The sequence below is a fragment of the Myxocyprinus asiaticus genome, chromosome 20, assembly GCF_019703515.2.
Source record: "Myxocyprinus asiaticus isolate MX2 ecotype Aquarium Trade chromosome 20, UBuf_Myxa_2, whole genome shotgun sequence".
Taxonomy (NCBI): domain Eukaryota; kingdom Metazoa; phylum Chordata; class Actinopteri; order Cypriniformes; family Catostomidae; genus Myxocyprinus; species Myxocyprinus asiaticus.
This window is the reverse complement of record NC_059363.1, coordinates 1,785,931-1,810,316: the sequence shown is the minus strand read 5'-3', so window position 1 is coordinate 1,810,316 and position 24,386 is coordinate 1,785,931. Positions and strand designations below refer to the sequence as shown.

Sequence of the window (24,386 nt, the reverse complement as noted above, 5' to 3'; positions counted from 1 at the left end):
ATTCATTAAGATCCTGGCATTTGGAATCACATCTGCCCATTGTAAAGGTGTCTGGGTTTGTTCCTGGCAGGTTGCAGATGCCGTAACCCATCCCTAATCCTAACCAATGCAAGGGAAAGGTGTTAATTTTGCAATTCCATTTGGTGGTGCAGATATTATGCTTAAGTGTGCAAGCAAGAATCTTGACTCATAAGTTCTGTCAATGAAAACACATGACATTTTACATCTCTGACTTGTCCTTTAGTTTATTGATGTCAAACTTTCCTACACAAGTGTCAGGTTTTTTATCATTGCTTCAAGACTTTCCAAAAGGTCTCTTTTTATACCTGAAACATGTTTAAAATGGACTTTTGGGTTATAGTGTAGCCAAAGACCACACTTCAGGTCAAACCCTTATTTGGCTGGTTTAATGTCATGTAGGGTGTGTCTGTACCATATTTCTCAGAGACTTCCATTCCTGCACTGCAGTTTCACCATGTAAAATCAGCAAAAAAAGAAATGTCCATTTTTCAGGACACTGTATTTTAAACAAATTTGTAAAAGTCCAAATAACTTTACAGATCTTTATTGTAAAGGGTTTAAACAATGTTTTCCATGCTTGTTCAATGAACCATAAACAATTAATGAACATGCACCTGTGGAACAGTCGTGAAGACACTAACAGCTTACAAACGGAAGGCAATTAATGTCACAGTCCTAAAAACTTAGGACACTAAAGAGACCTTTCTACTGACTGGAAAAACACCAAAAGATGCCCAGGGCCCCTGCTCATCTGCGTGAACGTGCCTTAGGCATGCTGTATGGTTGCATGAGGACTGCAGATGTGGCCAAGGCAATAAATTGCAATGTACATACTGTGAGATGCCTAAAATAGCACTACAGGGAGACAGGAAGGACAGCTGATCAATCTCACAATGGCAGACCACGTGTAACAACACCTGCGCAAGATCGGTACATCTGAATATCACACCTGTGCGACAGGTACAGGATGGCAACAACAGCCCAAGATACATCAGGAATGCACAATCCCTCCAGTTCTCGGACTGTCCACAATAGGCTGAGAGAGGCTGGACTGAGGGCTTGTATGCCTGTTGTAAGGCAGGTCCTTACCAGACATCACCGGCAACAACTTCGCCTATAGGCACAGACCCACCTTAGCTGGACCAGACAGGACTGGCAAAAAGTGCTCTTCACTGACGAGTCATGGTTTTGTCTCACCAGGGGTGATGGTCGGACTAACGGAATGAGCGTTACACCAAGGCCTGTACTCTGGAGCGGGATTGGTTTGGAGGTGGAGGGTCCGTCATGGTCTGGGGTGGTGTGACACAGCATCATCGGACTAAGCTTGTTGTCATTGCAGGCAATCTCAACACTGTGCGTTACAGGGAAGACATCCTCCTCCCTCATGTGGTACCCTTCCTGCAGGCTCATCCTGACATGACCCTCCAGCATGACAATGCCACCAGCCATACTGCTCGTTCTGTGCATGATTTCCTGCAAGACAGGAATGTCAGTGTTATGCCATTGCCAGAGAGCCAGGATCTCAATCCCATTGAGCACATCTGGGACATGTTGGATCGGAGGGTGAGGGCCAGGGCCAGGGCCAGGGCCAGGGCCAACCCCCCCCCAAGAAATGTCCGGGAACTTGCAAGTGCCTTGGTGGAAGAGTAAGGTAACATCTCACAGCAAGAACTGGCAAATCTGGTGCAGTCCATGAGGATGAGATGCACTGCAGTACTTAATGCAGCTGGTGGCCACACCAGATACTGACTGGTACTTTTGATTATGACACCACCCCCCAGGGACACTTTATTCCATTTCTGTTAGTCACATGTCTGTGAAACTTGTTCAGTTTATGTCTTAGTTGTTGAATCTTTATATGTTCATACAAATATTTACACGTGTTAAGTTTGCTGAAAATAAAAGCAGTTGAAAGTGAGAGGATGTTTCTGAGTTTATTTCTGTCTTTGTTTAGTACAGTTTATTTGATTATTGTACTTTCACTGTCTCCTGTTTTTTGGTGATTTACATTCTGTGCATATTGCCCCCTACTGGGCAGGGAGGATAATTTATTATTTAAAAAAAGGACTTAAATATTGATCTGTTTCTCTCCACCTATCATACCACTTCTGAAGATATCAGTTTAACCACTGGATTACTTTTATGCTCTTTTTGTGGATTTTGCAGCTTCAAAATGTTGGCACCCTTCACTTGCATTGTATGGACCTAAAGAGCTGAGATTTATTAATTTTTTTTCTCCCCAATTTGGAATGCCCAATTCCCAATGCACTCTATGTCCTCGTGGTTGTGTAGTGACTCTCCTCAATCTGGGTGGCGGAAGACTAATTTAATTTAAATTGTTAAATTACTTTGATTTTATTGTTAGCATTAATTTCTGCACAATGAACAATGAACAGACAAGTTGAAATTCCAAATAGGATGATTTTACTTACTCTATTATAGTAATAAGATGTTTTCTGATAATGTACAGCTATCAGTGCTAAATTATATCCCATTGTAAACAACTTTATTTTTCATTCAGAAAAAAAAATATTTTAAATTGCTAAAGCAATGCATTGTCTCTTTCTTTTTGTTGTTTTTCTTGAAAGAATGCAATTGTGTTGTCCAAACGGATGCATTGACAAACATGCCTTAAAAAACAGGACCGTGGCAGTACTTTGTAAAAGTGTGTTTTCATATAATCTATTTATTTTTATTTTTTTCAATTTTAGCTCATTTTATCTTCTTAAAATTTGTAGTTATTTAGACTTTTGTATCCATATGATGTCAAATTGCATGCATAATAATGATACGACTTGTCAGTGCTAGAATTTCCATGTCAGCTACACATTTTAACACTAAATTCACAACAATGGAAGCTAAAATTTGAAATTGGATTCCACATATAAGTGACACCACTATGCAATAAGTGCATTGTGTCTGTCTTAGCTGTTTGAGAAAATCTAAGGGGGTAATGCCCTCCCCAACACCATGAATCACACTTAATGATCAAAATATATATGTGCTATGGTATTAACATGGTACTCCAAGACACTTCAAAGAATACAATGCTATATGTCAAAAATATATGGTAACAAGATGTTGTGTGTTTGACTTTTGTATTACTTATAATTTAAATGTACACACACAGAGCCACAGAGGGTTAGAACTGACACTATTCTGGGAATTATCATTTTTTGTTGTGGATCATTTAATATGAAAATCATTCATTTCAAATGTTATGAAACTGACAGTTCCACTGCATCATAACTTTATTGCACATTTAATTAAAAATACAAGAATTTTAAGATTTATGACTTAGTACCTGACCAAGTAGAGACAGTTTCTGGACTGCTAAGCTCCATACATTTTCAGCACCCTGATTTATATTAATTGTTATGGTTTAACCTGCTTACTCTCTTTCTATTTTAATCCAAATAAAGCCTCTCATACTAAATTTATAAAGCTCTCAAACAGTTAATATGCCAGCTGCATATATGTAGCTTCATCTCCAGCCTGATTGGGATATAGGTTATGGCCTTTCTATATTGTCATTTGTTAACGCTTGAACTCTGCAGGTCCAGAGTAGAATTAATTTAATGAATTAAGCTGAAAGGGGAGGAGACACCTTAATTCAAAGCTGTATTTAATGGCCCAACCTAGCAGTGGTGTGTATTGTGGCATTGTGTGTATGTTTGTCAAAATGGAGCTTTGTCAAGGTACAGTTGTGGTTCTCATGTGTGCTGTTTTTGGTCTGTGTGGGGTATGGGAGAATTTGGGACAATTTAAAGATCCCAAATCAGATTTGGTGGCTTCATCCAGAGGTCCTGTCTTTTCACCTGCTGGTCTTTGGAATCATCAACAGACAGCTGCTCCATATCAGAGTGCTTTGAGTGGTGATTCCAGAGGGCTTGTGCAAGAGCCCCTTGGTGTTCAGACCAAGCAGCTACTGCAAGGTCCAGTGAAGCCATTGGACTGGAGATACCCTGTTGTTCCTGAAGTACTGAGTGAGTTGGCGGTGGACTTTCAGTTGAGGCAGCCCATTACTCCTAGCAGTGTAGCTGTTTGACGTGGAGAGAGAGAGAGCAGTACTTGTAGAAGCAAAGTGAGACTTGTTTGGTAATGGTCTCTTGGTCCAGCCATCTGGCCTTACTTTGGGAGGCTGTTCTGCAGTTGGTGAGGACTCTGATTCGAAGGTATTTCATGTTCAAAGATGAGAACAGGACTGCAACAGTGTGCTGATGGTGAGAACTCCGTACACTACTCTTGTTTGCTGTAGCTGAGTAGGAATGTCTGTAACCATCAGTCCTTTTTACAGCTGACTGAAGACGAGCTTGTCTACATCTTTGCCCTTACATACACCCCTGAGCCATTTGCTGGAACTCAAATTCGTAGTGCTAATAGTGCCAGCATTGGCATTCAGTGTCATTATTCAAGGCAAGTGACTAACTTTCAGCTCCGTCATGGTGACTTTCTAAGGGGAGTATTACTACAGCTTGTGTAGTAGGCTTTGGACACTTAAGCATTGAACTTTGTAAAACCTGTTCCTTGAGACAAAGTGCCTTCAAGGCAAGTCTGTTCATTTGTTGGCAGTTGAAGCAGCTTGCAACTTGACTCCGAAGGCTACTTGCAGTTGCTTGTAGGCTTACTATGAGTTGCCCTCAAAATATTTGGCTTCCCTACTAGCTACTAATCGGTAGGTTACTATGACATCAAGAGAATATTTAAGAACTCTTACTGAATCTCATTGAGCCTGAAAGTGACCATTGGCTATTAAGCATCTTATAGGTGCTAAAGTAAATGGGGTGGGGGGGGGTGTTAAGTGGGTCATCTACATGCAAGCATGGCTACTTTTTATCTGACTACAACAATATGGCTGCCAAATGGTGGTTAATCCTTTGGACTCCATCACAAATCTAGCTTAAACTGAGGAAGGGTAAACACAATGTTATTGTTTAAAGTCTGCTGTTTTAACAGTCCTTGAGCATAAGTGTTATCTTGCGTAAGCTTTATCACCTTGGCTGCCACATAGCAATGCCATGGCCACCACCCTAAACATCTGGCAGTTTTTGCCTGAAGCACATCTCATTCTCAAACTGCAGGTTTCAGAATGTGAGCAGTAATGTCTTGATGCCCATGTGGGTCCCTTTTGCTTCAGTGGCGGCTGGGGAAGAAGTCTTGGTTTTCTCCTTGAAGCTCATGACTGGTTTGTATTTAATCCAAATTCAGCTTTGTGACTGGCTGTATCTGACATGCGGTTTCTCTTGCAGATGACTGGTCCTTCCAGAGGCCTTCCAACTTGTATTTCCTGGGTGACATTATTAAATTTGAAGCCTCTGTGAAGATGTTCAATCATGGTCCCCTACGTGTTCTTGTGGACAGTTGTGTGGCCACTCCATTGCCTGATGTGCAAGCTCTGCCAAGATATTCCTTTATTAAGAATCATGGGTAAGATTCGTTCTGCAATAGTTGAAATCCAGCTAGGTCTAGAAGGTAATGCCTGGCAGCCATTGATTTAAATGTTCTGTGTTTGGTTTAGGCAAAGGTGTCTGTCTCAGACTCCAACAAACCCAATTCAGTGTGACCTCTATAACCCCAGACTTTCGGCAACCGGGGGGCTTGTCTTGTGGACTACTCTGCAATCCTTTATTGCTCTTGCAATAACACAATCTGTTTTTAGGTGCTTTGTGGATGGCAAGACTACAGGTTCCAACTCCTACTTCCTGCCTTGAACTCAGAGTGACAAACTACAGTTCCAGCTCTAAGCCTTCCTGTTCCAGCAAGGAGACCATCCCTCTATGTAGGAACTGGATCATGAGTTGACGCACTTCAAGCTTTTTTTTTTTTTTTTTTTTGCATCCCATGTGCCATCAGCCCAATTATGCCTCTAATGGAAGTTTACCTCATTGATGTCTTATTCACTCCATCTGTATCTTAAGATGGACTGCCAACTGATCTATTTAAAGTCATGAGACCTAGTTAAATGGTTGAGTGAAGTGCATTGATCCTGGCATTTGGAGTCCCCTCTGCCTATTTTAAAAAGGTGCCTAGGTTTGTTCCTGGCAGCAGATGCCCTAACCAATGCAAGGGGAGAGATGTTTTGCCACACCAGTTGGTTGTGCAGATCACAAGTGCGCAATAAAGCCAGACACTTGATGCATGTTTTCTGTCCATGAAAACAGTCTAGACTGACTTGTCCTACATTTTGTCAAACATTCCTACAAGTGTTTTGTTCTCATTGCTTCAAGCCTCAAGGGTTTTTATATGCAAGTTTTAAATTGTCTTTGGCTACAATATAACCCAAAAGTTTACACTTCAGACTAAGCTCTCTAGCTGGTTTAAGTCTGTACCATCTTTCCCAATCTGGTTCTTGCACTGCAGTTTCCCTATGAACTTCTGTCCATGTTTAGTTTGCTTTCACTTTGTATTTGGTGCTTTACATGCTGTGCATACTGCCCTCTACAGGGAAGGGAGGCAAATTGGTCTTAAATATTGATCTGTTCCCTTTATCTTGCCACTTAAGTGTAACCATGAGTCATGATTACTTTTCTCCCTTGTGTATGTTGGAGCTTCAAAATGTTGGCACCCATTTACTTGCATTGTATGGACCTACAGAGCTGAGAAATTAAAATCATGTGTTCTGCTAAAGTCTTGCACATCTGGGATGCCAGGGGAGTAAATTTTTTTTTTTTTTTTTTTTTTTAACTATTCCTTCAATGTAAGTGCTCTTAAATTATTAGCTTCACATTTATGCCTTTTTAAACCCTCCAAATTTGCCCCATTCACATCCATTACAGGTACTTCACTGCAAACCTTGATTTTGCTTCAGTTAGAGAACATCAACACTGAGACATGCTGTCAATTGAGCTAAACTTCTCTGATTAATTCCACTCTTAATGTCTTATGAAATGGATGGTACAGAATTGTTGACAAGTTTTCAGAGTCAAGCCAAACAAACCTCGAACAAATGTTTTATCTGTGATTGTAAAGCAAAAAGTTTCAGATGTTCAGGAAGCACTTAAAGTGTTGTAGAATGGTAGATGTATGAACCGTACACTACACATGTAGTAGTTAGTCTACTACATAAAGAATTTACTTGCTGTGTTATGTTTATGCAAGGTTAGTTCTGGTTTAGTGATTTTTATGTCGGTTAGATGTTGGTTAATACTGATTTGGTGCCGTTTTGAGGCTGGTTACTGCTGATTTATGCTGGTTGGTACTGATTTGATGTTGAAGCATAGAAATGCCATTTTATTAAATATTGTTTGTGTGTTTTCAACATTTCTAACAGCTGAGAGACACGCGCGCTGCGAATGAGAAATAATCATGTAGTATGAGGAACATCTCATCACACTCGTGAACTTCCATGAGGAGAAAGACTATCTGACAGAATAGAGTATGTTCTGTTTATCTTGACTCAGTGTGTCTACATAGTTATATTGTGAAGACATGTTGCGGCCTAGGATCTCAAAGCCAGACTTTTGACAATCAGAATAAAGTCTGGTCCACATTACAGCTTATTCTGAACAAGAACCACCCACGCTATGTTCACACAAGCAGTAAAAATATTCTATGGCTTTGTTCACACTTTGTTCAGCTCACAAAAACTTCCCACAAATTCAGTTCAGTTGTATAGCCAGGTTATCTCACTGGTGTTGTATGTAATGACCCAGATGCTCCACTTTGCTCTTGTCCACCACATCACTTTGATGTTACTTTCCTTTTACTTTATTCTCAAAATATTATGAAAAATGACAATTGTAGATTTAAATTGCTAAATTACTTTGATTTTATTGTTAGCATTAATTTCTGCACAATGAACAATGAGCTGACAAGTTGTAATTCCAAATAGGATGATTTTGCTTACTCTATTATAGTAATAAGACTTTTATTTTGTGAATTTTTTCATGAGATTCAACCCCACTTAACCTCAAATATTCAAATCTCAGTATTGCCTTAGAAGATATAATAAATGCAAACTCGGTGGGTTAAATGGTACGATGAAAAACATGATTTTTCTGTGAGGGACAATCACTTTGTTTCATACTGTATGGTGCATCTGAATTCTGCATATCATGAAACTTTTTAATTCCAAAAATTGACCTAAACATATTTGCTGTAAGGGCTGTTCACATCCATCAGTGTGATAGCTTGACTTAGCATATATACTTCACTACTATGAGGCAAAAGTCAATTTATTTTAAAGGATTTTGGAAAGGTTTGTAAAAGCACAATCCTAAAAACCGTTTCTTAATATTTGGTGAATTGGGTTGGTTTTTAGTTTGAACTGGAGGATGGAATTTCAAGACATTTATGAACAAACTGGACTATAAAAGCCCTTCCTTCTATAATGAGCTACTTATATAAAGTATTATATAAAGAATGCATAATAATAGAAAATACTGTTTATATTGCTGATTTTGAGTGTTATTAATTTTTAACCACATTAATTTGAAGGTAATAAAACTAGCAAACTGTTTGCTCCTGATGGAATATCTTGTGATTTGGTTGTGTACAGTGCAAAATATCAGCCGCCATGAATGCGTTTTCTGATAATGTACAGCTATCTGAGCCTGGGCTGCAAGGTCTCATGGGCCATCAACTTTGAAAAAACAAATGTTTATATATGCAGCCTGGTCTCATGAAATTTATGTGAACATGACAACATTTTTGCAATTCAAAATTTATGAGCTGTATATCACGTTTGGGTGAAGGTTTAGAGTGAAATTTCCAGCTTGGGGCACCAAAAGCAAGTACAATGGTGTCATATTCATACGTGGTATTAAGGTGAATTTTATATATATATATATATATATATATTTTTTTTTTTTTTTTTTTTAAACATACCTCCTTAACCTAATACTTTAGCCTAAACCTAACCAATAGTGTTTTAAAATATAAATGAGACATTTAAAAAATTCATCCTTACCAAATCAATGCCTATACTTAACCATTAGTTTTAAAATACTGTATATATGATATATTAAAAAGACATCCTTACCTTATCAATGCCCAAATCTAACCATGCAGAAGTGAAATGAAAAAGAACATTTTCTGAAGCAACCACCCCATTTCATGCTGCTTCTATGACTCTGTAATGTCACATATCAGATTGAGTTCATGGGTAGACTTGAACTGCGGTCCTCCAACTCTGTCCAACACCCTATCAAGTGAGCTACCGTGCAAGCTGTCTGTGTTGGAACGTGTATATATGTAGGTGAGTCTGTAATAAAAGCATCAAAATATGTTTTTGAGTAAAAGTGTGTCGATACCATATAATAACATAAGTGTTTATAAAGTTATAATCAGCCATTTAAGTCATGATTTGAGTGAAAGTGAATAAAACATACAGTTTTTGTAGCACCTCTAGTGTTCATTTCTCCTGAAAACTGCAGGGAATTGTTCCTGGAGACACGTATAACAATTTTTGCAAAAATACATATAGAGACATGTTTTCACTATGAGACCAGGTTGTAAATATGTGGGCCCCACAACTTATTCAAGGCCCCCTCAACAGGTCCCTGTAACCATGAGGGCCCCCAGCCCTCTTATAGGACCCTTTTGCATCCAAAATAGCTACCATCATGTAAAGTCGTTCCAAACAGAATTTCCCAATCAATGACCAAATGATCGCGATTTTTGAGCCTCACACCTTTCAGACCTTCGAAGCTTTCACAATGGAAGGTAAAGTCTTTGAAGAAAATAGGGTGTAGGGATGATCACTTCTGAATGGAACACACCCCATCATACAGATGAGTTAGAAAAGATAGCAGCGCAAGCCAGAACTGCCTGAACTCTTTCTCCAAACTCTTGTGTAGATACTGTAGGAGCCTTCTGTATTTGTTAAATTCTTCAATATTTAAAGTGTTTGATGAAGCTAAGAACACTGACCCCGGGGCCCTTGCTACTCATAATCCGCCCCTGGATGCCACTGTGCAAGAAGTTTGAGAAAATCTAAGGGGGGCAATGCCCTCCCCAACACCATGAATCACACTTAATGATCAAAATATACATGTGCCATGGTATTAACATGGTACTCCAAGACACTTCAAAGAATACAATGCCAGATGTCAAAAACATATGGTAACAAGATGTATAAATTATAATTTAAATGTACACACACAGAGCCACAGAGGGTTAGAACTGACACTATTCTGGAAACTATCATTTTTTGTTGTGGATCATTTAATATGAAAATCATTCATTTTAAATGTTATGAAACTGACAGTTCCACTGCATCATAACTTTATTGCACATTTAATGAAAAATACAAGAATTTTAAGATTTATGACTTAGTACCTGACCAAGTAGAGACAGTTTCTGGACTGCTAAGCTCCATACATTTTCAGCATCCTGATTTATATTAATTGTTATGGTTTAACCTGCTTACTCTCTTTCTATTTTAATCCACATAAAGCCTCTCATATTAAATTTATAAAGCTCTGAATCAGTTAATATGCCAGCTGCATATATGTAGCTTCATCTCCAGCCTGATTGGGATATAGGTTATGGCCTTTCTATATTGTCATTTGTTAACGCTTGAATTCTGCAGGTCCAGGGTAGAATTAAGTTAATGAATTAAGCTGAAAGGGGAGGAGACACCTTAATTCAAAGCTGTATTTAATGGCCCAACCTAGCAGTGGTGTGTACTGTGGCATTGTGTGTATGTTTGTCAAAATGGAGCTTAGTCAGGGTACAGTTGTGGTTCTCATGTGTGCTGTTTTTGGTCTGTGTGGGGCATGGGAGAATTTGGGACGATTTAAAGATCCCAAATCAGATTTGGTAGCTTCATCCAGAGGTCCTGTCTTTTCACCTGCTGGTCTTTGGAATCATCAACAGATGGCTGCTCCATATCAGAGTGCTTTGAGTGGTGATTCCAGAGGGCTTGTGCAAGAGCCCCTTGGTGTTCAGACCAAGCAGCTACTGCAAGGTCCAGTGAAGCCATTGGACTGGAGATATCCTATTGTTCCTGAAGTACTGAGTGAGTTGGCAGTGGATTTTCAGTTGAGGCAGCCTGTTACTCCTAGCAGTGTAGCTGTTCGATGTGGAGAGAGAGCCGTACTTGTAGAAGCAAAGCGAGACTTGTTTGGTAATGGTCTCTTGATCCAGCCATCTGGCCTTACTTTGGGAGGCTGTTCTGCAGTTGGTGAGGACTCTGATTCAAAGGTTCTCATCTTTGAATATGAGCTACAGGACTGCAACAGTGTGCTGATGGTGAGAACTCTGTACATTACTCTTGTTTCATATCATTGAGTATGAATGTCTGTGTAACCACCAGTCCTTTCTTCAGCTGACTGATGATGAGCTTGTCTACACCTTTGTCCTTACTTACACCCCTGAGCCATTTGTTGGAACTCCGATTCACAGGGCTAATAGTGCCAACATTGGCATTCAGTGCCATTATTCAAGGCAAGTGGTTTTGTAACTTTCAGCTCCAAGTCATGGTGATTTCTAAGGGGAGTGTTACTATAGCTTGTACTCTGGTTTTGTTAGACCCATTTAAGCATCAAACTTTGTAAAACATGTTCCTTGATACAAAGTGCCTTTTCAAGGCAAGTCCGGCTAACTGCAAGTAACCTTCCTATTTGAGCTTACCTTAAAAGATTTGGCTACACTACTAGCTGAAATGGTAGCTGGCTACATTGACATTAAGAAAATAAGAACTGACTAACTTTCATTAGCCTAGCTTCCATCCAGTTTTCATGCACTTTGTTTTCGACAAGGTGAGTGCTCTTATTTTTTTGCAGAATTTTCCATCTTTTGCCTGTTTCCCTTCAAATGGCCTTATTGATTTAAAAATGGTGTTTGGTCATTTAGTTTCATCACAAATCCTTAAGTGGTTTCCATACAGAAGTGTTTCACTAATTGTGCCTTTTTGCCTCCCAGATGTCCCTATTTTTTTTCCAAGTTTTGGTAAAATGGGAAGTATTGAATTTATTAAATTTAGCCAGCTTCCTGTCATTTAATTTCACCAATGCAATCACTAGTTGCAATCAAAAGGCAACCATTGCATTCTGTTAGGATTGTAATATTGGTCCTGATGTTGCCACCGGTTTCAACCCGAAAGCGAATCGTCCATGCCCTGTTCAAGCTGGCAACCTGCACATAGTGGGGGAAGCTTTCGGTCTTGTATAAGGACCGTCCACTGACGTGTATATGCTGTGTGCACCGCATTTAAGATCTGTTGCGGTGTTATCAGGATTTACATATGTTGCGTTCCTGATCGTCAATGGGCTATTTTGAACAATCATCTAATCTAAAGCATTGTAACTGCATTATGTCCTGCATATTTTTCCAGCAACTGAACTGGTCAAGTTTTTTTTTTGGTGTCCATGCAACTTACGTTTTTCTGACGCTCCGCATATTTTAAAATGCTCAAAAGCCATGTCAGCTATGTCACTGGATATAGTTCTGAGTTTATAGCCTTTAAGAGTAGCATTCTGCATGTAAGTCAGCTGACTTTATTTGCCTACAGAACAGGGTAAGGCTTTAAGTGTGTGAAAAGGTGTGGGGGTGTGAATTTAGTTTTTTTTTTTTTTTTTTTTTTTTTTTTTGCTGGCATTTCGTTTAGCTTAAGCTAAACTAGAAGATGTTAGTGTTCCAAAAAGCATGTATACTTCTAGTATCTTTTTAAAACCTCTTGGTGCATAGAGGATGGGTGGGGGGGTTGTGCACTTGTGGATGTGCATTATACAAGATGTGTTGGCACTCCTGGAGTGTCATGTTTGCAGTATCCTCTCTATATGCTGTTAAGATCAATCCATAATTGTGTACAATAAATTGGCTTTCAAGGATCCAATACCTTGTCATCACAGGCTAACAATTGGGGTAAACTGTCATGTGAGACAGTTGTCGAAAGTTGCAGCATTTCCAAACCAGTTTTTCGCAGCCTTTTGTAGCTAATTTATGCGCTAGTTAAATGGAAAATTGTCGACACTTGTGAAGTTTTAGCTTTTTTTCGTCTCTATCAGCTTGATGCGCTAACTTTTTCTTGCAAAATCCTTGGCTGGAAACGTAGAGGTTGAAATTGAACCATTAACTAAATCTTATCTTGATAAGATGCAGGGCTCAAGTAAATGAGTTTCTTCTGAAGTGGGTAATTTTACATGCAAGCCTGGCTACTCTTAGCTGATTCCTCAACACCATTTGGTAGCCATATTGGTTAATCCCTTGACAAAAAAAGTCCAAAGTACAGCTTCAACTTGAATGAGGAAAGGTAACTGCAAGCATTGACTGACTACCACCCCTGGAGACATGAGTTCAACTCCAGGGTGTGCTGAGTGACTCCAGCCAGGTCTCATAAGCAACCAAATTGGCCCGGTTGCTAGGGAGGGTAGAGTCGCATGGGTTAACCTCCCCGTGGTTGCTATGTGTGGTTCTTGCTCTGTGGGGTGCTTGGTGAGTTGTACACCGTTACTGGAGTAGCGTTGGCCACATGCACTACATCTCCGGTAACGTGCTCAAGCCGTGGGATAAGGTGCACAGATTCACTGGTATCTGGGGGGTTTAAAACCACTTTGCTTCATCTTTCTGTAACTTGTACAACCACCCTAAACATCTGGTGGCAGTTTTTGCCTGAAGCACATCTTAAACTGCAGGTTTCAGAATGTGAGCAGTAATGTCTTGATGCCAGCGTGGGTCCCTTTTGCTTCAATGGCAGCTGAGGAAGAAGTCTTGGTTTTCTCCTTGAGGCTTATGACTGGTTTGTATTTAATCCAAATTCAGCTTTGTGACTGGCTGTATCTGAAGTGCGGTTTCTCTTGCAGATGACTTGTCCTTCCAGAGGCCTTCCAACTTGTATTTCCTGGGTGATGTTATCAAATTTGAAGCCTCCGTGAATCTGTTCAATCATGGTCCCCTACGTGTTCTTGTGGACAGTTGTGTGGCCACTCCATTGCCTGATGTGCAAGCTCAGCCAAGATATTCCTTTATTGAGAATCATGGGTAAGATCAGTTTGTCAATAGTTGACATCCAGCTAGGTCTAGAAGGTAAGGCCTGGCTGCCAGGTCTCACAAGATTAAGGTTTGGTGTATGGTTTAGGCAAAGGTGTTGGTTTTTCTGTCTGACTCCAAACAAGGGTAACTAATGCAGTTTAACATCAACTTTTGGCAACTGGGGGGGCTTGTCTTGTGGACTAGCTATCCTTAAGCATTGCTTTTGATAATGCCACCATCTGTCTTTAGGTGCTTTGTGGATGGCAAGTCTACAGGCTCCAACTCCTACTTCCTGCCTCAAACTCAGAGTGACAAACTACAATTCCAGCTTGAAGCGTTCCTGTTCCAGCAGGGAGACCATCCCTCTGTATGTAGGAACTTTTTTTTTTTTTTCCAAAATCAGTTGTGACTTCTGTTGCTCTTGCAGATCTACATCACATGTGTTCTGAAGGCTACTCTTGCCTCCACACCCACTGATGCCCAGCACAAGTCTTGTTCCTTCTATTCCAATGGGTAAGCTTGCTATGATGAGTGCGCTTAAGCTGAAGGTGCAGCGTCTGATTTTCTAAATTGCAGGTGGTTTGCTGCTGATGGCAATGACCAAGTTTGTAGCTGTTGTGACTCTACATGTGGATCCGAGAGTTTAAATGCCCCTGCTGGCTATGGAGGTTGGTAGAATGCATTTCTAAGGTGTGTGTCTGAAAGAAGAGTTTCTTTAACTAACTCTTTTCTAGGTCCTCAATGGGAAGCAAAGACCACCTTTGGACCCATCATGGTTCAAGGGCAGCAAAAGACCCGTTTTCAATAAAACTGGCAATATGGGCCATTTTGCTTGACTCTGTTTGGCTTCATTGTTTTTCTTGTGACTCTGAACTCTAGTTTTACTGTAACTCTTGTGTACTTTTAGTTTGTAGTATAACTGGTTCAAGTAGGAAATGGTGATCCCATGTACTGTCAGACCAAGATGTCTAAGTTTAGGTCAAATAGCTTTATCTATGCAGACAAGATACATTCATATGCAGTAGTCTCTTAATAACTAGGGCTGTCAACCAACTAAAGTCATCTGGTTGCTGTTTGTCTTAATGTAGTTTGCACCTTTTTAAAAGCAACCCTGACATTTGGACTCCCCTCCACCTTTTGTTTAAAAAGGTGCCTGGGTTGCAGGCAGTGGGCTTTAAGGCTGCCTCCAATGGTTGACCCCAATGTTAAGTCCCAGTTGGGGTTTTTTTTTTTTTTTTTTTTTTTTTTTTTTTTTTTTTGCAGAAACTCTGGAAACTGAGCACTAGTATGACTGCTGGTTTGATGCTAGGTGGTACATTTGGGGGTTCTTGTCAGACACCTTGATTTAAAACTTTGAATTTATGTAAGTGCAAATAAAATGCAGAACTTTTTGAATGTCGTTTTCACAATGGTTGTAAAGCCAATGGTTCCCTGGCAGAGAACATACATCTGCACATTACCAACTGGTCAGTATTTCATTGTCCAGGAAAATGTGGTGTTTTGTCTTGTTTCTTCCAAGATATTGCTATAGCCAATTACATTGGCAACCCCCAGGCTGAGGGATCAGTGAAATGTCAACTCAAGAACCATATCGTCTGAGTGCTGCAACTGACTCTCTGTGAGGTCAGGCTATGACATTGAGGTGAAGAACACCCAGAACCATAAAATGGCCTTGGGCCAGGGCATGACTGAATGCCAACACTGTGACTGTAGGGCAACCAAGCCCAGAATCCTTGTCACCATTCCACTGCTCCCATCAATCATTACTATGAGAACCTGTGCAGACCTCCCAAGGGTCTACATGGATGGCTGTACATTCCACCATGGAAATCAGACTCGTGCAGGAGCTGGTATTGTTTGATTCAACTGCAATGTCAATGAACCAAACAACTACTGACTGGGCAACAAGACAAGCCACTACATGGAGATTGCAGCAGTGCTCATCACAGTCCAACAAGCCACAAAGTTGACTGAGCAACTGACGATCTGTTCTGACTCAAACTATGCTTGTCATAGTTTTCTCAATTTCCACATGGAAAACAACGGCATGAGGAACGCAAGAAACAAGGACGTCAAGCACTCAGAACACTTCCTGGCTTGTGACCGACTTGGGAATGACAGTGTACTGGGAAAAAGGTCAATGGTCGTTCCCAAACCTCTTTTCCTGAAAGATGGTAATGATAAAGCCAACCACCTAGCTAAGCTAGGGGTGGAACAGGGCACAGCCTGGGAGTTCAGAGACGAGTGGCTTCCAATTACCTGAAAATGCGCAGTAAACGGAATCACCCATCGGCAGGCAAAAGAAAGGTGAAGACCTGCAGGCCTGCCCACAGACTCAACACCTGGGTCGGAGACCCGGCGATGCAGACCTGACCACCATGCAGGAGCAAGACCTTGCCATCCAATCTGTCCGACAGCGGGTAGCAAACCTAGCAACACGAGGTCTCTCAAATTCCCCCGTGTGAGTCAGTGGAGCTACATGCTCTCCTTTGCGACCAGCCACATGTTAAACTGGAGAAAGGTTTGTTGGTTTATACCCAAACTGACCAGGGACCAGCTTGCTGGGTTGTCCCAACCAATCATAGGGGGTTGATGCTAGCCCAAGCTCATGACGACTCTGTCAGAGGTCACCGTGGTTATAAGGCCACCCTCAAAACCCTCCAGCAAGTCGTTTATTGGCCATTGATGGCCCACGACACCCATTTCTATGTTAATGGATGCCTGGTCTGTAGCCAGTTCCAGACTGCTGGATCGGGCCCCACTCCAGAACTGAGGGATCACGTTCCCATGGTCCAACCCAATCGACCAAGTCCTCACAAGGTAACAAGTACCTCCTCACAGTTACCTGCGCTTTCACCAAGTGGCTGGAATGCCTCACTTCCCCTAACAACATGGCGGCAACAACAACCACAGTCCTGCTGCTGAACCATGTGTTCAGCCGCTCGGGTCTACCCCTCTCCATTGATTCGGATTGAGGCGCTCATTTCACCTCGAGCGTCATGACTACTATGTATGAAATAATGGCCGTGGAAGTCAACTTCCTCATCCCGTATCATCCCCAGGATGGGTAGGATAGGATTTTGCAATAAAGAAATACTTGCTTTTTTTTTGGCTCATCAGCACAGAGTTTTTAGTATCCAGACACTGCAGCAGTTATTTAGGAAATTTAATTTAGTCAGTTGAAAGAACCAGATAGATTGGAGCAGTCCCACTCTGCGTTGTTATTGGGTTTTCATCTTTAAACAATACTGTAATTGAGGGGATGTTACCACATACAATATCTTGATATGGACTTATATAATTCATAGCAGTTCCAATTATTTTTCACTTCTATATCTCGTGCCTCCCTTGACAGGCGCCCACATGTTGAATGTACATCTCATTCATGTACAGAGAACTCACAAAAACTTCCCACAAATTTAGCTCGGTTGTGTAGCCAAGTTATCTCGCTGGTGTTGTATGTAATGACCCAGATGTTCCACTTTGAATGTTGTCCACCACATCACTTTGATGTTACTTTCCTTTTGATTTATTCTCAAAATATTATGATAAATGACAATTGCAAATTTAAATTTTTTTTTTTTTTTTTTGTTAGTGTTAATTTTTGCACAATGAACAATGAGCCGACAAGTTGTAATTCTCAGTTTGATCCTCTGCAATTTAAATTAAAACATGTTTGATTCGGTAGTTGTGCACCTGATGTTTGCTTATATAAAGTTCTGAACCGGTGTCAGTGTTGTGCTTACTATAATTATTATTTGTCAGGCAGGGTGGTCATTTAAGTCATGGAAGGAAGGATTCTTCTTATTTTTATATTATAATATGGCCTGTGGGCTAAACAGCTGATGACGCTGAAGTCTAGCAATGCCCCTGGTTAAAACTGCAGGTTTTCTGTTTAGTTGCAGTCACTTTTTCTAGCACGTCTGCATTAGTTGTCATAGTGACATTGCAAATGTGTGTACATTCACCATGCTTGAGAGTTTAGCAATGGATGTTTTGCCATTCGTTTTTTTTTTTCATGAGGGCAGTATCCAAATATTAACACATTTGTCACAGACAAATGGCATAAAAAAGGGAGAGTTGGCAGATGCAATGTTTGTTGCTACTAAAGTTGACAACTGTCCCATTTTACGTATTCCTGTATTCCCGCCTATTCTCCTGTATTCTAGCGGGCAGCGAAACGTCCCTTATTGAAGGCTTGTGTTCCCTATTGAAGCATAGAAGGGTTGGACGGGGAGACTCTTGATGAGGACTAGTATTAAATGCTCTAAATGCTTAAGTGTCCTGTATTAACGCAAGGCTTTCAACCGTGTCATGGTGGCTCGCAACCGATGTGTGGTACCGCACCTTAGCCCATCTCTGTGGGTGTGGCAGACGAGTAAAGCATTGGTAAGACTATATAAAAAGTGGCTTTATAAAGCAATCTATTGTTTATTATTATATTATTGAACATAAGCCTATAATTGGCCTACAGTCCACAGCAATCCGTTTTGAAATTGAATTCGTCAATCTGTCCAAGATAGATGTATTATAAGGGGTTTTCTATGGATGCTTTAAGCATCTCACTTTGGTTGCATCGCACCATAAACAAAGTGTTTTTAGGTCGCTGTTTCAAGTTAAATATAGTTTGAAACATAGGAAAACACATCTCGAGATCCCAGCATTCGGAGTTGTGCTCTGTCTAGCTGTGAATGCAAGAATGTGTCCTTATCTTGTGCTGTTCTTAATATCAAGCAAACCTGAGTTTGGTTTGTTGTCTTTAAAGCTGGAGTTTCACTTACTACCCCCTGCTGAAATCAGGTGCTACTTCAAGCTAGAATTGCTCCATTTATAGGAATATTCCTTATTATGGGGACATGCTAATTTTTTTTTATAGAATTAATTGCAATGAATTAACACATTAAATCAACAGCCCTAGGTTACAGGCACTTAAAATGGAAGTGAATGGGGCAGTCTATAAAAAACGAACACACAACATTTCAAAGTTATTGCCACAAGATGTAAACAATATACCCTTTAAAATGCTTTTGCTAATGTGATAAAATCGCTTACTAACCTGACCTGTGTAAAGTTAGAGCCAATGCCAGGATTACAGGGTTGTGTTGTCATGACAACAAAGTTGTAAAATTGGATATAACTTTACACAGATATGGTTAGTAAGCGATTTTATCACAAAAATAATTTGAACATGTATATTTTTTAAGTCTTGTGGCTATACTTTTGAAATGTTGTGTATTTTAATGTTAATGGGCTGGCCCCATTCACTTCCATTGTAACTACGATTATATTCCTTTAAAGGGATGAGGAATAAAAATGTCCTTGATATTTTCACATATAAGAGATCAATTTGTTGTAAAACAATACACTGAACTCAAAGAATTCAAAGCTTCACCTTCAGTCCAAAAAAAGAGCATAAATTGTTTCCACCCTGCAAAAATGACTCGTTTTGAAATCGGCTCCATTGTGACATCACAGTGCAGTGTCATTTGCATAGTCCCCGCCTCCACATCATACGTAATCATCACGGCTGGTGAGTTGACATAGAGAGAAAGTGGCTGGGATACTGCAAATAGACTTCAGAAGGACCCCAACGTAAGGAAAGAGTGGCGAATTCAAACAAAGTTCCTGAACGCATTAAATTGTTAGCAACTGTTTGGATTCTTTGGATTCATGGATGAATTCTTCTGAGAACCAAGGATTCAGGCTTTGCAAAGAAACTTGTATTGAAAGATGTAGCAGTGGCAATAATACTTGACACAACTTTCTCATCTGTCTCATATTAGCCATGATGTCCCAGCATTTTGGCCCAAATGAATGCATCGGGACGCCCATTTTCCCATATTAAACCCTTTCGCATGTACGATCAAACCGGTGTTATTACACTAAGCTGGCTCAGACACGTACAATCAAACCGGTGCGATCTGCATCAGTGCTGCTGTTTACAAGCAAAAGAGGGACTGAAGCGGCTGTCATAATGAACCAGCTGCTCAGATATAGTGTTTTCAACATCACAATATCTTTATATGTTACAAACTTTCAAACAGTCACTAAATAAAAGTGTAGAGCTCACTGTTTTGATGCAGCACTGCGGCCATGTTTTCTAACATCAAATAAAGAATATACTAACTAGTCAGTCCACTCAAGCCTTCTCCCATTCCGTCCGTCACAACCACTTCCAGAGCTGGGAAAGCGGAAGGGCTAGGATTTTAGAATCTTCTATGCTCCTCCTTTTGTATGCTTCCAGGACGAGACTAACTCAATCACATCTTGCATTGCAACGAAAATATGGCAGCACACATAGCCGGCAAGCGCGATTGCATCTTATCTATCATAATTATTATAAACATCTAAAAACCACATTATATTTTTGATCATTTATAATCTGTCCTCCAGTGCATCTGCTGTGAAGTGTGAGGTAAGATTTGTTTTAATTATAACCCGCATTAACGAATTTATGCTGGGAGGTCCGTCCGTACAGGAGAAACTCTCTTGCAAAAAGGTTAAGTGACAAATTTAACGAGGGAGACCCCCTCCCCTGGTCAACTGGCGAGTCATTTCAGTGTGACGTCACTAATCTCCTGAGCACTTCTAGAGGATTTCCTAAATCGCAAGTTTTCATTCTTTCATTCTTGGAAAATACAGTTCCTCGCTTGCAATGGTGGCAGAGTGCTTGCTTTTCAACGATGGTAGCCTATCAGAGCAGTGGGCATGTCTTAAAGATGAAGTACTCAGAAAATGGTAACACTTTACAGTATGGGTGCATTAATAAGCATTAATTCATGCTTAACTAATGCACAGATAATATTGAGTTAATGTATGACTCATGATTAACTAAGCCATTCATTAATGTTTGCCACATCAGCAACTAATAAAGAGTCTGTCTGATTAATATATTGTCATATATGAATTGCTATTAATTAAATGTGTCATCATGGATTAATTCGCTAACAACTTATTATATGAACTAATAGTGTTAATTAATGTGTTAATTACCACAATGAGCCGAAGCCATGTATTTGAATTTCCACCCAATATGGGTGCACTAATATGCATTAATACATGCTTAATTACTGCATTATTACTGAAAATTCATGTATTAATTACAACAATTACTTAATAATGAGTTAATAGTCATGTGCCTCAACAAGTTATAACATAATGACATCTTTGCAAACCAATAGTTAATGATTCATTAAAACAAATGCTGATACAGCCAAAGTACTGCCTAAAAAGTCATGACTTGAGAACTAATTTATCATTAATGACCATCATTGAACTTTATAAAAGCTGTTTACATCGGTTTCCAAAAACATTGCCTCACTAAAGAAAAAGAAAAAAAAAAACAGAAAAAAAACAGAGGGATGCAGAGATAAAAAAAGAGATATACAAAATATCACACATACATAGGTATGTGATATTTTGTATATCTCTTTTTTTTTATTTAATTGTTGTAATTAACACATGAATTTGCAGTAATAATGCAGTAATTAAACATGTATTAATGCATATTAGTGTACCCGTATTGGGTGGAAGTTCAAATACATGGCTTCAACTCATTGTGGTAATTTAAACATTAATTAACACTATTAGTTCATATAATAAATTGTTATGGAATTAATCCAGGATGACACATGTAATTAATAGCAATTCATATTGCACCCGTATTGTAAAGTGTTACCCAGAAATCTGAGTGTTTCAGACAGAGGACCAAAGACAGGGTAGAGAAAGGTCATGTAATACTACATTATGACTGTTTTTTTTTTTTTTTGTGCAATAAACTTAACTGACATTATAAGTGAACCTCAAGGAAGAAAATAAAATGCATGTCATGACCCTTTTATACATATTGATTTCCTCTTCCCTTCTTAAAAAAAAATGATATTAATAATACAGATCATGAATGTTAGAATTCTAGAACACTAGAGTTAGATGTGTTTAATGAGTTTATTTTTAAGGGGTATGACCGCAGACGGCAGGGTGGGGGTGAGGGGTAATTTTAACTGTGAGCAAGTCTTTTAGAGAGACAGAGAGAGAGAGAGAGAGAGAGAGAGAGAGAGAGAGAGACTGCACGGTGTGGGAGCTGTGAGACCCGTTAGCAGGGCTTTTCTTTGCGTTTGTTGGAGATTTTGGCTCACAGCCCAACTGCCGTTTTTGTAATCAAGGCATGATCGCAGAGTCCATGCGCTTCCCCGAGCTGCATCAGCTGCCTGCCGCTTGGAACAATCCCAGAATTCCCTGCTGACATGCACAGAACTGTAAGTCCCACTCTTTTACTGTCTTTCTTATTCTGTTCTCACTCCGTCTCCCTGCGTCTCACAGGGACATCTGTCTTTGTCTCGTTTCCATGTCTGGGTCTTGCTTGGTCCTTTTTTTGCAGTCTGAATAAAGATGGTAGCAGCAACTGCAAGCTACGTCACTGACACACACGCAGCATTTATCTTGCGACCTCAAGCAGCAGAGGAACGAGGCCTCGGTTTGAGCAGCAGAGTGTCCGTCAGTTGATTGTCAGAGCTGCTGTGTTGGGATATTTGTCATGTGATCTGTAAATATGAGAATGAGAAGCAGGGAACAGTAGCTGGAATATTCTGTGTCTGTGTGAAGCATTGATAATTCAGTATTGTACAGGATTTTCCTTTACTCTGTGTTTTGTGTGTGTGTGTGTGTGTGTGTGTGTGTGTGTATGTTTGTACCCTCTGTGAGGTTTGTTTTGGTACCCTGACAACCAAAGTCACTATTGGTTTCTTGCACACCTCCCTTGCAATCTGTTAAGAGTGGTTACCTAAATGGAGTAAGTTTATCCAAAATTATTTTTTTGTCATAATTTACTCACCCTTGTGTCATTCCAAACCCCTATGACATTCTTCTGTAAAACACAACGAGATATTTTGGAGAATGCTCGAGCTGCTGTTAAGTTAGGGTTAGGTAAGGGTTAGGGTTAACCCTAACCTAACTCTATCTCTAGCCTCAATTCTATTATGTTGATTTTTTTTACTGTCAAGCTCTACAAAGGATAAAAATAGCACAATTAAAGTAGCATTAAAGTAGTGCAACTTGTGCATTGAACATACTTTTATGATGTTTTTTGTCTTTTTTGGAGCTTGGCAGTAAAAAAAATAAATAAATAAAAATAAATCACAGTTCATTTTCAATGGATAGAAAATAGTAGCTTGGACATTTTTCAAAATGCCTTATTTTGTGTTCCAAGAAGGAAAGTAATCCAAGTTTGAAATGGCATGTGATTGAGTAAATGAAACAATTTTCAGTATTGCGTGAACTATCCCAGTAAAAATATGCAAACTTTATTTAGTTTCGTCACAGTAGAATCAGTAGTCTGCATATATTTCCCACAGAGAGAAGTTTTTCAGGCATGGAGAAATCTCGGTCTGGTCTCATAATATATTTACTCAGTCTGTCTCAATGTGCTTTGAGAAACAAGAATGCTGGGAATCTTAAGTAAGTTTAGATATTTAGTGTAGTCTATAACAGGGCTTATTCTGTCAACTTCAACCAATCATAATAGCCAACACAGAAATTTCAGAAATGTCACGTTGCAGTCGATGTGAAGTCAACTGACAGTGTTAGTCAAGCACCAAACATAGTCGAAATCGTAGTAGATGTATTTATGTTGTTTTTTGTTGGGAGGATAAAAACATCTTCAGAACTGGAGGAATCTCATCTGTTTGAGTCACAACAGCTGAAATCTGACTGTGTTCTCTCTGAAATCTCTACAAGTCTCTTCAAATCCAGAAATACTCTGTGTAGGAGTCCTACTGGCCTGGAGTCAGTCGGGTTACCTCACTAATAACAGTGCTGCAGGCCCCCTGCCTTTTCAAACGCTCTTTAAAGTGAGCTGTCTCTCTGAATCCACAGTGATATGAATTCTGTTGGGAGTGTACTGCTTGATGCCTGCTTTTGTTGTCTTACAACACTGCACTTCCAAACATAAAACACCTGTCAATCTGAGTGTTTCTTCTTCAGTTGTGCGGTGAGGTCTTCGTTCCCTGGAGCTTCCAGTACAATATGTGCCCTGCAGCCAACCCTGCAGCCGTTTAAAGTAAAGTTCACCGTGCTGGTGTGCTGTGAATGCTCTAACGTGTCAAACACATATCGCAACACTTATACAGACAGACATCAGAAATACAGCAATTATTTAAGAGGCAATATCCATGCTGGCCTAAATGTGTGGCTTTTGTTTATGTATTAAAAAGCAGTACATTTTTTAATTCAAACTGTGCATTGGTTTACTGTGCTAGGATTTACACCAGGGGTCGGCAACCTATGGCACGCACGCCAATGCTGGATGGGTAATCACTGGCATGCCAGCAACGGCGAGAGAGGAGTAGACTATTTTATCTATATGAAATTCCGCACCTTCATTCCAACCTATATCTTGATGTAATCCGTTTTCATGAGTGTTTTCATGAGCTGAATGGGAGGCTAAACAAAAAGTA

General features: G+C 39.9%; 2 protein-coding genes and 1 pseudogene across 3 annotated transcripts in view; all 3 read left to right on the top strand.

Annotated features, from left to right (window-relative positions):
• Nucleotides 1–3,703: 3,703 nt before the first annotated feature.
• Nucleotides 3,704–5,732, top strand: LOC127410765 (zona pellucida sperm-binding protein 3-like; annotated as a pseudogene).
• A 4,945-nt stretch (nucleotides 5,733–10,677) lies between these two features.
• LOC127410764 (zona pellucida sperm-binding protein 3-like) lies at nucleotides 10,678–14,743 on the top strand. Its single transcript, XM_051645981.1, has 8 exons — nucleotides 10,678–11,214; nucleotides 11,291–11,409; nucleotides 13,599–13,702; nucleotides 13,767–13,944; nucleotides 14,185–14,302; nucleotides 14,363–14,448; nucleotides 14,512–14,603; nucleotides 14,670–14,743. The coding sequence occupies exons 1-8, from the start codon at nucleotides 10,678–10,680 to the stop codon at nucleotides 14,741–14,743; spliced, it is 1,308 nt and encodes a 435-aa protein (XP_051501941.1).
• A 7,240-nt stretch (nucleotides 14,744–21,983) lies between these two features.
• LOC127410702 (coiled-coil domain-containing protein 9B) overlaps nucleotides 21,984–24,386 on the top strand; it is a 34,154-nt gene continuing 31,751 nt past the window's right edge. For both annotated transcript variants that reach the window (XM_051645891.1, XM_051645889.1), the window contains exon 1: nucleotides 21,984–22,190. In XM_051645891.1, the coding sequence (XP_051501851.1) occupies nucleotides 22,179–22,190 (12 nt within the window). In that variant the 5' untranslated portion in view covers nucleotides 21,984–22,178. The remainder of the gene's footprint in view (nucleotides 22,191–24,386) is intronic.